At 39.1% G+C, this 12,894-nt stretch overlaps 1 protein-coding gene across 2 annotated transcripts in view; it reads right to left on the reverse strand.

Moving 5' to 3' along the window:
• The window catches only part of CNKSR3 (CNKSR family member 3), a 63,012-nt gene that overhangs the window by 17,096 nt on the left and 33,022 nt on the right, over window positions 1-12,894 (reverse strand). For both annotated transcript variants that reach the window (XM_082048297.1, XM_082048296.1), the window contains exons 3-7: window positions 8,721-8,923; window positions 7,143-7,230; window positions 4,252-4,293; window positions 2,289-2,408; window positions 447-506 (exon numbers count right to left, since the gene is read on the reverse strand). In XM_082048297.1, the coding sequence (XP_081904423.1) occupies window positions 447-506; window positions 2,289-2,408; window positions 4,252-4,293; window positions 7,143-7,230; window positions 8,721-8,923 (513 nt within the window). The remainder of the gene's footprint in view (window positions 1-446; window positions 507-2,288; window positions 2,409-4,251; window positions 4,294-7,142; window positions 7,231-8,720; window positions 8,924-12,894) is intronic.

Here is a 12,894-nt window from a genome sequence, read left to right on the forward strand (position 1 = left end):
TTGCAGTCTTTTTAATCAACAAGGCGATTGTGTCACTGGACAACTCATTGATTTCATTACTCATTACTGAATTTAATACACTACCACCTAAACATTCCCATTGGCGGAGACTGCCTTTGCCAGCAGAAAGCAAATACATTCAAGGGTTTGTTAAGTAAGACAGCATAAGCATTCAGAATAGCAGATACAGTAACTTATTAAAGCAATTATTTTAATGCCAAGCATTTGAACTAACTCATGCATTTGCAGAAACTGGTTTAATTAGACTAACAGTGAAACACGCAGACACAATATATTTACAAATTGTGGATAAACAAGTGATGCATCACATAGGATTTAAAGCAATAATATAATGAAAGTCACATGCAAAGCAGCAAAAAGTAGTAAAAGTCAAACTCAAAGCTGTTGTCAGATAGCCTGAGTTAATCTATATTTACTTCACTTACATTTTCTGTAGTTCCAGTAATTACATGTAATCCATCATAAGTTGATTTGATGTACATTCCCTAAATGTAAGTAGAAAATTAAAAACAAGTTTAAAGGAAAAAACAACACAAAAAAACCACACACCACCACCAAACATGTAGCTTATCTGATTAAACAACCGTTGACAACAGACTGAAAACATTATTAAAAACACTTAACAATTCCCACATTTTCCCTAGAAAAGTGTGTGGTCTAATATTACAACATTCTACACCTCTTCACAGATCACTTTTAATGTAATTAATTATTATGTTTGTAATTACTTTAAAAAACTAATATATGGAATGCAATCTAGAAACACTGTCTGGTTGGTAATACCAAACAGTGCTGTTTTTCTGCCCTGTCAGTCTTTGGCCTTGTACAAAACTTTATTTCCTTATTGCACTGTCTGCACTAGAGAATTACAGGTTTTACTAGACAGCCACCAGCTCTCTCCATACAAAGCACAGTTACAGAGGTGGGCTACAAATATTGCCTATGCCTTCTATTACCACTTCCCTTGGCGGGTCAATATACAAACCGCGTTGTAACAGTGCTGACATAAGCAGTGAAAGCTCTGGCAGAACTAAGTATTTATGGCTGTGTATGCTAATGCTGAATGTGAATGCTAGGACAAACAGATGAAGTGGGTGTTGACCATATGAACACCAAATTAAAAGTCACCAACAGACTGTGAACTAATAATTGCAGAGATTTCCCCACAAGAAGTGACCAGTACAATGGTTTCATCATTTATGAACAAATACACCTCTACTTTTCCTACCTCTATCTGTTGTTAGAAGCACTCACACTGAGCTCTACAGAACTGGATGTTATTCAGGAGTCGTAGGCAGCTCATCTGCCTGAAGTTACCACACTTGCTATGAAAGGAAAGATGTAAGATTTGTTTTTTTTTTTTTTTTTTTTGCCCCTTCCTTTCCAGCCAATTCCCATCCTTGTTTGCCTGTCAGTATCCAATTCTGCCCATCTACCTCATTCTTCCTTACTTAGTGCAATCTAGGCTGACTCTGCTTTGTTGTAGTTTATGCATTAACTAAGAGGTCCCCATAATTTCAAGAATGCATGACTGACTCAGTCAAATTGAGTGGCCTGGGTAAAACTATATAGCACAGTAAGACTGTAAAGACTCCTTTAAAAGTGTTCATCTCTTTCACTTCCAGGGCTGGGGGGAAATACAAATGCACTTAATTTAAATTCCCTCCAACTCATTCTAACATGTCCATTTCCCAGACAGAAAATTCAGCAAGATTTCAAACTCAGTTTCTCATCAACAACACTCAGCTAAGAAGCATCCACTGAATGAACTAGATTCAGTAATAAGCTAACCACTGAACACTTAAAAGGATTTCTCCATATTCCTGATAAAAGCAAATCTCAACAATCCTCACATTTTACACAACCTTGCTATAGACATACATAAAAGTGTCTTTCAAAAGATTCAAATTTCTTATCTTCTCCTTCCCATACCCAAAAAAAACCTAGTTAAGTAACCTGCAAAAATCAAATGTATGATTTCACAAGCATCTCTAAATGCCCCAATACCCTGGTTAAAACACAAGTCTGAAACACTTCATCAAAAATCCTATTTGGGGTCAAACCTATTAACATGCACACCCATCTCTGGCAGCCACTCCAGCACACCGCCTGACAATTCACCTTCTGAGTTCCCTCCCTTGCCTCTTCCTGTTCCCCAAAGGATACCAATGGGTTTGAAATATCCTGCTACACACACACACAGAGTTGCTCACAAGTCTACATATTAAACAGTGGGGACATCAGGACACTCCAGAATTGGTTCTTACCAGGCCTTCCCCAGGTTTAATGTTGGTTAAATGAACCTCCTCCAGACATGCACACTGGCTCATCAACGGATCCGTAGTTGATCGGATAGCTTTATCACAAATGCCATTTAAAGCCTTGGCCTACAACGAAAACATACAAAAACCAGTTATAGTATTTCTCTCCTGGCTTCTTCTTTCAGCTTTCAAAAATGGAAAGGCATTGAGTACTAACACTTGGTCCACTAATACAGTGTAGTTAAGAACCACCAAAATAGAAGATTCATTTTTACAGATCTATTCTGTAGATGCTTATTTTCTTACTGTAACCTCATACAAACAACCTGTTTCCATTAGTGCCACACCATTGCTAACAGATACCAACACATCCTCTGTTCCAAAAAATAAGCACACAAAATACAGCAAAAAAAATCAGGGTTGGGGTTTTCTTTGCTTTAACCAAAATATTAATAGCCTATTACAATACTGAAACATTTTGATGATTCCTTGTGGGAACAATTAATAGTTTTTCATATTGTTCTTTATTTCAGCTAAGAGAATAAAATTGGCCACGAGTCAGAAAAAATGAGGTGCTGGCCACTGACTTATCTGCACAAAGCTTTACAGTATCAGGTAGGACATCTAGCACTTAAGCATTTCAGCATAAGTTCTCTCCACCGTGCCTCTGAGCTGACCTCTTCTGGAATGCTTACACAGGCAAGATTCATATTTCCTTTTGACCAAAACGTAACTGATCCTAAGCCAACATTATAACCAAAGGCAAATTTTGACCTTTTGTGTGTGTCAGTAAAGTCAGATGCAGAACAGCTTTGTCTTGTAGAGCTTCTAACTAGCAGAAGAGCTGGTTAGTAATCAGAAAAAAAAAACCACACTGTCCAAAAATCTGTGCCATGCCTACACTCTCAAACTTGATTAACATCCCACAGCATGTTTTAGGTCTTGAAATTAATTAAAGCAACGCTGAAACTCAAAGTAGGTTCTAAAAGCTTAAAGGATAAGAAGGATTAGTATGCAGTACAGTAGTTAGTTATACAAGGTTAGGGAACCAAGCAAGGTAAGCCACCTTTCACAATGTGAAAGCAGACAAGGGGAGCTGTCTCCTAGGAAGACATTGGTTTGGATTACAATGGTCCCTGGAAACAATAGTTCCAATGCGTTTGGTTTTGTTTTACATCAGATTTATTATAGTAGCAATAAAATAAATCAAAACAATGCTCAAGTGTGAATGCGAGGAACTGATCAAACAAGGGAACTCCAAAAAACAATACCTACTTTCAACGTGGGTGTGCACAAATGGAAAAGGAAAGATGCAAAAACCTCCCTGTTACGTGGTTTCATTATTTATGGACAAAATTATTTTTAGTTATTGTGCTACTCAATTCCTAAGCATCTATGAGCTAGCGGAAGGCCTTATCAAAGAGCACAGCCTGGTTCATGTCAAAAGCAGGAAGCGATGATTAACTGTTGCAAAATATAAAAAGCATTCCATGACGCTCCTCATTTGGTCACAAGGCTGCTTCAAATAACCCTGAAAACTCAAGCTCGAGTACAATCAGAGGCAAAACTGTGGCCAGGCAGCTTTTTTACATGAAGAGGCTTAATAAGGCATAGTCTCTGCTTCTTAAGGCACAAAATGCACATCACAGGCATAATCAGTTTATTTAGCCTACAATCATCCTACAGCACTAGCCCCCCTTGAAAATGGAAGCACTAAATTATCTTGAAAAATAGCTGTTCTTCAAGGAATATTTGACTCCGTACTATCGCACACACTACCCATCTGTTCAAATTTCATGGATCTCCTCTACAGTTAGGAATATTCATTAAATGACCCATAACAAGGTTTACTTGCATGATATGCTTGTATGTGTGGGATTGGAAAACTGTTGTCAGTACAGTTGACACAGAAGCCGCTGAGATAAATGTGAATGCAGACAGCTGAGTTTCAACAGAAATGTGTACTTACTACAATCTGAACTTTATCTTCCATGTCAGCAACAGTGCAGTCCTAAAAACAAAACAAGAACAAAAGCCCTACATTAACCAATAAATGCATAAACATATAATCTCTGTAAATTCTGCAAAACTGACACTTTGACCTCCAACTGAATAGTTATTCATGCTGCAGAGATTAATCAGATAAGTTTCACCCAGTAGGGCTCCAATGTACTGTTAAACAACTATTTTCTGGCCCTAGTAGAAAGTAATAATAAACCTTGAAAACTAAGAGAACATGGGATTCAATTACAGTAGCAGACTCTTCTAGAAAAGCAGAACCCTGCACAATAGAACTACATTCACAGAAGGTCAGGCACACGAGCTTGCCTTACACTGATAAACCCCAACTCAGGCACTCCTCTGTCCCAGGCATCAAAAATCTAAATCATATTGTTAAAAATAGAAAGGAAAGTTGTTTTCCTAAAAATATGCTATCGATGACATTCCTGAAGGCCAGAGGACTGCACACAAAGCATTCTTTACACAACCCAGGTACAAAAGTCTCTAAACTGAAACAAATTCACATAACAGATTACAGAAGTCGTTTTCTGTAAGAGTTGAACTAAAGAACAGTATTAGATTCTCTGACTAAAAGTTAAAACAGCCAGTAAATAATGAAATAAGATTTACAATATCTATAAGGAGAAAACCCCCAAACCCCAAGTATTTAAATAAGCTTAAATTCCAAGATATTTGCCATTTGACATCTCAACTTGCACAACTAGCACACAATGCCTGAGAGATGCATCCAGGAGCTGTGAATTGAAGCCATTCCACATGTCTAATCATCCTCAACTCTTGTTCTGTTCCTTCCTAACCCTATTCTGTACTTTTAAATACAGAAATAAAAAAATAATAATAATAAAATACAGTCCCCCAGATATGGACACACCTTGGATATACAAAATAGGTAATTAAGTTCTGTTTTGTGTTTTCATAATGAATTTTAACACCCTGTTCATTGTTGTAATGACTACCAAGGATTGAGGTCATACTTTTTACATTCTGTCACCAACAGGCTTCAAGACCTTTCCTGAGCACTACTACAAAGTTTAGACTCCATTGTTGTGCATCAGCATAATTTTTCTCTGCTAAACACATCTGTATGGATCAATAGCGAATGTCACCAACCATCACGCAGCTCAGTTACTCAATATTGCAAAGTCCTTCTGCTCCTCTTCATTTCTATTTACACTGATTATAATTTTAACCTTAAAGTTTGCCATGAATCTTTAAGAAACAGCAGAATAAACTCTGTTCCTTGTATCTATCTAGCTGTCACTAAAGCCAACTGGAATCTTACAGCATTTGCATCTTGCTTTATTATTCATCTACTTTTACACATCATTTATGATTAAGCAGAGCAACATTGATTGCATGGGAGCCACACTGGTCTCTTTTCCATTATAAGAATTGATCACTTATTCCTACACTCCATTCCTTAACAAGAAATTATTTTCAAGTCTAAAAACTCACAATTGAAAAATCCTTAGGTATCTCTTTTCCATGTCAGTGGGCTCCTTCCAACCATTCTAATGTATCTGCAGTATCCCGGTACAAAAGTGTTGATTCTTTCTCCGTTAAAGCTTTTTCTTACACACATCAATCCCATTCTTTGCTATAGCTCATATCAAATTGGCAGAGAAGTACTCTGACACTTTTTAAAAGGCCAAGGTTGTATTTGCCAACTTCCACTACTCTGCCAAAGGCTGATTTAACTGACAGATTAGACACCATTTTTAGTAGTTTTATTAATACAAGTTCAGCAGTCTCATATCTCAGTTCCTGTAGCACTCTCGGGTGAAGACCATCTGCTGCTAGAAATGCTTAATGTTCTACTTCACAGTCTGCAACTCTGTAGCTGTAAATCACTGGCTTTCTGCAATCCCCACACAGCACCCATACAAGAAGGGCATTCAGCAGCAAGCCAAACTTCTGTGCCTTTGAATTTATAATGCCCAGACACTATCCTTTCAGAATGATCCAAATGATGTAATTGGATGCCATCATAGCTTGACAACTCATGGGATGTTTCTGTCCTTAGTCATCACTGCCCCAAAACTGGGAGAGAATCACTGTCACAGGAGGCCGTGGACTAATGGCTATGAGCAAGTTCAGCAGGAGCTGAAGCCTCCACATCGTGTTTCACAGCCAGAGCAGTGGCACACTGTTGGAATGATTTTGAAGACAGGCAGTATTATTCAGAGAGAAAAAAATGACAGAATTTGCCAAAACTCTCAGAGTTGTTATGTGTTCCTTTAGCTCCTACCAATATGAGTGCTCATCACACAGCTGATAAATAGAAAGTTTAGAACAAAACACTGTGGTCTCACACTATGGGCAGAAGCAGGTTTTGTGTTATAAAGGTCCTCCCATTACATGCAGCATTTCCCATCTCACGGCTCAACCACTCTATATGGGACAAGACCTAAGGACTGTGCAAGCATGGGTATAGTAACCAATGGAGTAATATTTTTGTTTAGAGTTAGCATTGATAACTGTTTTCCAACATGTTGTTAGGAACTTGAAAATTTTCAAATGCAGACCAACTATTTTTAAAACTAGCCTTCTTTCCATTAAGGCTCAAGAAAATATGAGTAGCCTTTATAACACAGTCACTTAAGATACAGTCAGTAATAGCAAAATAGGAAATTAAGGCAGGGGGGTGGAAATCAACTCAGAAAAAACAGACAACTGACAGTGACCTTCATGGAACTTCAAAGTTTGAAGCAAACATTGATTATTCATTTCCAGATCTGTCTTCCAGTTAACACTCTGCACACAGCAAGCACATCACTTCCACAAACACCCCCTCTTCCTTCCCTTTCAGAAACCTAAAAGGAAAATAAATCAGCTGACCTTCTGAACAGTAGTAGTGAGATCCAAGCAGAGCTGAATTATTCTGTTCTTCATTGATGAAAAGTCAGCAATACCTGTAAACGGGGCCCTGCGACAAAAGAAAATTCCCATTAAATTGAAGGGACCAGTCTTTTCCCATTCTACTTCATCAGTGAGGAAGAGCATGTGAGAGCAAGAGCTGTTACTCTGACATCCACACAAGCATTAGGACACAGTTTTACAGCATAAATATTCCTAACTGCATAGCCCCACTCCATCCTTCCACCAGCTCTGGGGAATGTCTAGCCCTGTGGTAAGCATTTAGGAGACCAAAACCAGAAGACATGGTCTATTTTGCAAACTACAATTTTCTCAGCTGCACGTTCAAGTCAGATCACACTGACTATGTTGTAAAAATGATACTCTTGGGTTTGCCAGTGAGTAGATTTCTACCTTTCAAGCCTTTGATTACTAAACTCAGATGGGAGAGAGAAAAAAAAAAAAAAGCCACACACTTTCTATAAGAAGAAAAGTGGATTTTCACATTTTCCAGTCAGAGGTGCAGTGAGGCTCAATCTTAGAAATAAATCATTAAAGGTAGGGCAGCTTTAGAGTCTCACTTCAGATCCTTTCGACAGCTGAGAAGGCTGAGCTTCAGAAGGGAGCTGCCAGCAACAGGGTGAGAGGAGAGGACCACATAAGAGACACAAACTGTTAATGTCACTGTCTGCACACAGAACCAACTCCTTGCTGTAGAGCCGGGATACTGAAGGATGGAAGCTCTCCTTGATGTGAGTCCCTCTGCAGCTCTTTTCCTACCCTTCCTTCTCAGGAAAGCTGGCAAGGGACTTGAGAGTTTACCTTCATCTGTTATCATGGACAGCATCCCTGCCAGCATCCATCCGGAATAATTAAATAGCGTTTTTAAAGCTTGGATTGCCTAAATACTTGTCTAGGAGGAGTAGAATGGTCATCATCAGAACAATTTATTTTCCACGAAAATGGCCCCGTGAAGGTGAAAGAGAGAGAAGGGACCTTTTCCCCTTGCAGAAGTCAGGTCTCTTTTAGGGTATGGTCCACAGAGGTGGAAGGGTGAGAGTAGTGGCAGGGGGGTGGTAGAGATGATGGGTCCTGTGTAGGGACCACCCTCAGTTCTTCCTCAACTCAACCTCACATGACAATGAATTTGTTTAAGAGCTGAAAGCAGTAGAACCAGCCAGAATTGAAAGCAATTTTAAAAGGCACTACAATTTCAGCAGAACATTAAAAATTATTTTAGAAAGGGACCTGCCAATGACAAGTAATTTAGCAGATGGGAAGGTGAGAGGAGGAAGTCACACATATGAGCAACTGACCTGAATGGGAAGACTCCTCCTTTTATAAATACCAGTTTGGATGCAATGTTTCACTGGTTTTAGCAAGAGTGGGAGCACAAGAATAGATACTCTAGATTAAATTTGCCCACTAGAGGTCTTCTGGCAACACCACAAAAGAGGTGAGCAAGACCAAGATCCTTACACCAAATCATCTAGAAACTGCCCCACAAGGAGAAGCAATTCATTGTAGCAGTAAATTAAAATATAAAGATTTTATTCTTACCTGTCCAACCATGCAAGTAAGGCTTTAGCAGCTCCAATAAGCTCTACCACAGAAGTAAGGAATTCATTGGGGGGTTTGTGAGAGGTATTTCCATCATAATTTGAACTTTTCCTACGGCTACTGATGTAATTTTGCAGATTGTTGGATGATGCTCGCAGCTTGAGAACCAGGTTCTTCATATTGTCTGTTTCAAGGCCATAGTTCTGCAAGGAATAGTATTTAGCTTGATAAATCTCCTTATTGAGATCTCCTATACATTATACCACAAGTTATAAGTTCATAAGGAATGCAAGGTCTAAGAATTTGCCCAATTTTTCTATTTTTTTTTTTCTTTTTTCTCTCTTTTTTTTTAAGGCAAAAATCCCTTCTAAGATTTGTTCTACACTCTAGCAAATAAAGAATACATCTGTGGGTGCTAAATGAGATTTGAGGACACTTTTTAATCAGAATGAAGTCCAACTGTCCTATCAGATGTCATTTACCTTTAAAATGTAGTTGCAGTAACAGGACTGTGTTGGTTTTTCTTTTTGTTAAAAGAAAGTAAATGTTGCTTTTTCTGAAAATGCTTTCTGTACTGTGGTACATAAACACTGAAGTAACATTTCATTCACAACTAAAGATAAATTTAATCTGGCAAAAGATAAAAACATCAACAGGAAGCAAAAGTAATTTCACAGTCAAAAGCTGCAATAAATATTTGGATCACAAGTTTTCAGCAGTAGTGCTCCTTCATTACAGCAGTGCAATTATTTGCAAGTTTGAGGACTGCATGAACTCTATACATAGTAATTAAAACCATTCTTTGACCTTGTATTCTTCATTCAAGGTCATCTTTATATTTTTTTTAAACCTAAAAAATCTTTAATATCTTAGACTAAGCCATTTACAAAAAAAAATGAAACAGAACTTTTGGCCCAAATTAACCCACTAGTGTAAAAAGCTACCTTTAAATTAACTACTATCTCCTACAGATAAGATCTCAGTGGGTACAAGTTACACAAGTGCATCCTTCCTCCCCTTCAGGGCTCTAGGCAAGGAAGTACCCTTAAAGTGCAGCCAAGAGTAAGGGCTGAGGGATTGAGGGAATATACCCAATTAAAAAAAAAAAGTCACTCTTGCAGCAGGAAAGTATATCCTTAAATTTTCCAGGATCACAGAGATGGAAAGATTGGGATTACTAAAAGATGTTAAAGTACTTGCACACAATCATGTGGGAACTTATCACCTTTTCATAAAACAAACAAACAAACAAGAACAAATAAACAAAAAAACCCCACCAAACAAACCAACCACACACACACACCAGCCACCATGCAAAACAAGAGCATCATTAAGATGTGCTTCTTGCAGTTAGTTTTTTCCTCCTCCTCACAGGATACTGCATTTTAATTTATTTTTGGAGGAATACTTTTTCACCAACAAGTCTGGCTATGGGGTAAGTTTCTGTGGCCACAAGAATTTGAAATTAGCCATGTGCCAGAAATCTCCCCCTTTTACAGGGGTATTAGAGGATGCTGACTCCACCTGTCCTTCCATAAAGGAACAGAAATTACTAAAGATTTTTTTCTGTACCGTGGTATAACCACCTAACCACTCTGGTCAGAACTTGGGAGTCTGTATATATTTAAGTATCTCCAGATCTTTCTTTCTGTCATTCAGTGGCAGAAATTGTGCCCAGCACCTATGGGTGTCTGCGATTAGAGATAGCCCCAGCATTTAAGAAGGCATGTAATGATATACCAGGCCAGATTTCAGCTTTGGCCCCAAAACTTTCACATATTCCTTACCACGCCTCTTTAACCTTATTTATACAGTGGGTCAGTCCACTGCAAATTTTCCATTTCAGCTAGTTTTTAAGTAAGTCTGTTAAGTAGTCCTCAGTTTTGAGGTGGATTGAGCAACACAGGTGTGTTGCCTCTGGAGATATAGGGGCTCCAGTTTACAAGTGCAACTGGCCTCCCCAACAGCCTATCAAGAGCACATCACAACCAAGCTCTTCAAGTCACTGCACTAAGCTTTCCTACAGCTTCCCCCTACAGAATGCACCTGAGGTACCTAAACCAGTAGCTTGTGCTCTAGGAGAGGTCCTGGCTACACACTGTGCTCATCCAGCACAACAGGGAGCAGGCAACTCTTCAGGCCACCAAATTCGCCAGCTACATAAGGATCAGCCCTGAGGGATGAACTTGCCCAGAACAGAGTCATCGCAACCCAAACCACCTCTGTTCCAGGGGCAAGCCAGCCTCCTCATCTATTTGCTCTAATACACAGAAAACATTATGTCCCTTCACCTGATACAGCAATGGTTCTATCCAAGCTGATGCTATCTTGACCATTTCACACAAAACCACCTGTTTCTGCTACTTTTCTGCTCCTCCACTTGCAACATCCAGTCTGTTGGGAGGGCTGCTTTGGGGAATTAAACCATCACAAAAAAAATCTATTCCCTTTTTTACTGTACTGTGCTCTCAGCTGGTTTAGCTCCCTGAAGTAGCTCACCTGAGGGTCAGATGAGTGCAAGCACAAAAGATCACTCATGGGAGGAGAGGAGGGGGTGGAGGCAGCAGCTGACATGGATTAATTTAACTTGTCATTGAGCTGTAGCCCCAGTTCAGGACAGATTGGAATGTTGATAGTGTGGCAGCACACCAAACAGCCCTCACACCAACACACAGTTGAAATGCAAAGCCTAGCAGGCTTTTCTGAAATATTTTAACAAGACTGAGGCTAAAATATTTAACAGGTGATTATTATTATTTAAGCCACCAAAAGGTTTTAGATGTTGCTCATGAAACAAAACATGTTACATTTTCCTATCGCTCGGGATTTAAAATATCAAAGTTGCTTTCATCAAAACACAGGCTGAAGCCAGCGGTCAAGAGCACCCTATGTCTAACATTCCCAGGTTGTTACTCATTAACCTGGGGAGCCACGCACAGGGCTGAAGTGAGACACAGGGCACACACGTGCAGGAGAGAGCACATGTGCACAAGAGCACACTCTTCCCAAGCTCCAGTACCATTAATGAGAAAAAGTACAGTGATCAAATAATTGTTCAAGGTCAGGCAGACAACACCAAAAAAAAAAAAAAAGTGGCTAAGTAATGTCAAAAGAGCACAGCAGTTGTGTCACTGTCAGAGCTGGCTCTGCTACTGCCCAGGGGCAGCATCACCTTCTTCACAGGCACATTCATGGGCCACATCATGATGAGTTGGATCTGCTGGCTGATCCAACTGAAAACCAGCTGTGGGACCAAACCAAAAAAAAAAAAAAAAAAAAAAACAAACCCACCCCACACACACACCCCAAACCAAAAATCCCAAACACACACACACACATACCCCAAAAGCACCCCCCCCCCCCCAACACATACCATGAATAAAAACAGACAAAATATCTCCTCAAAAGCTGGTTCAATTCACTGTATGTTTATACAAACACTAGAGTTAACCCCAGGTACTGTCGGAGTCAACCATTGTTGCTCTCTCCCTTTTAACAAAAATGCATCCTAAAGAATCCTTTGGAGTCCCAAATTTCGCAATAACGGCACTAAATTTAAGAAGACACCTCTACAAAACTGCACTCTTACACGGTTGTACACAGATGCAGTGCTTTTGACAAGGCTCAGCCACAAAGTATAAGTCTTCATGTAGGCATGTTCCATTTTATGTTACAATGTTATATTTTGTTGCCCTGCAAATATGCTGGCAGAACATTCCTGTGAGTAAAATTATCAAAGACACACCCTTAAAAACTACCTTCTTTTTGTTTTGTGGGGTTGTGTTTGTTTTCATTGTTGTTTTTGTTTTGTTGGGTTTCTTTGGGTGGGTTTTTGTTTATTTGTTTTTGCTTAAAACTAGTATCCCTTCATTCTAACCTCAAGAAGAAACAGCTATTTTTATTTCATACAGTCCAGGTAAAGATTCAGAAATGTGATGCAAGAAACACATTAAAAGTAAAAATATTTGCATATAGTTTCCTCTTAATTCTTGCATTGGTTTAGTTTATTAGCCTAAACAGGCAAGTCATCAGGGAATGATGAATAAAGTATTCAGTTTCCACCACCACTCTAGATGCTTTTTGTTCCAATTACTTGGCTGAGAAAGCTTATTTTCTGGATCACTATCCCTGCTTCTCCGGCTTTGCATGGGATTAAAAAGTATATTTATGTATG

Source organism: Streptopelia decaocto (genome assembly GCF_964273445.1).
Source record: "Streptopelia decaocto genome assembly, chromosome: 3".
NCBI classification, from domain to species: Eukaryota; Metazoa; Chordata; class Aves; order Columbiformes; family Columbidae; genus Streptopelia; species Streptopelia decaocto.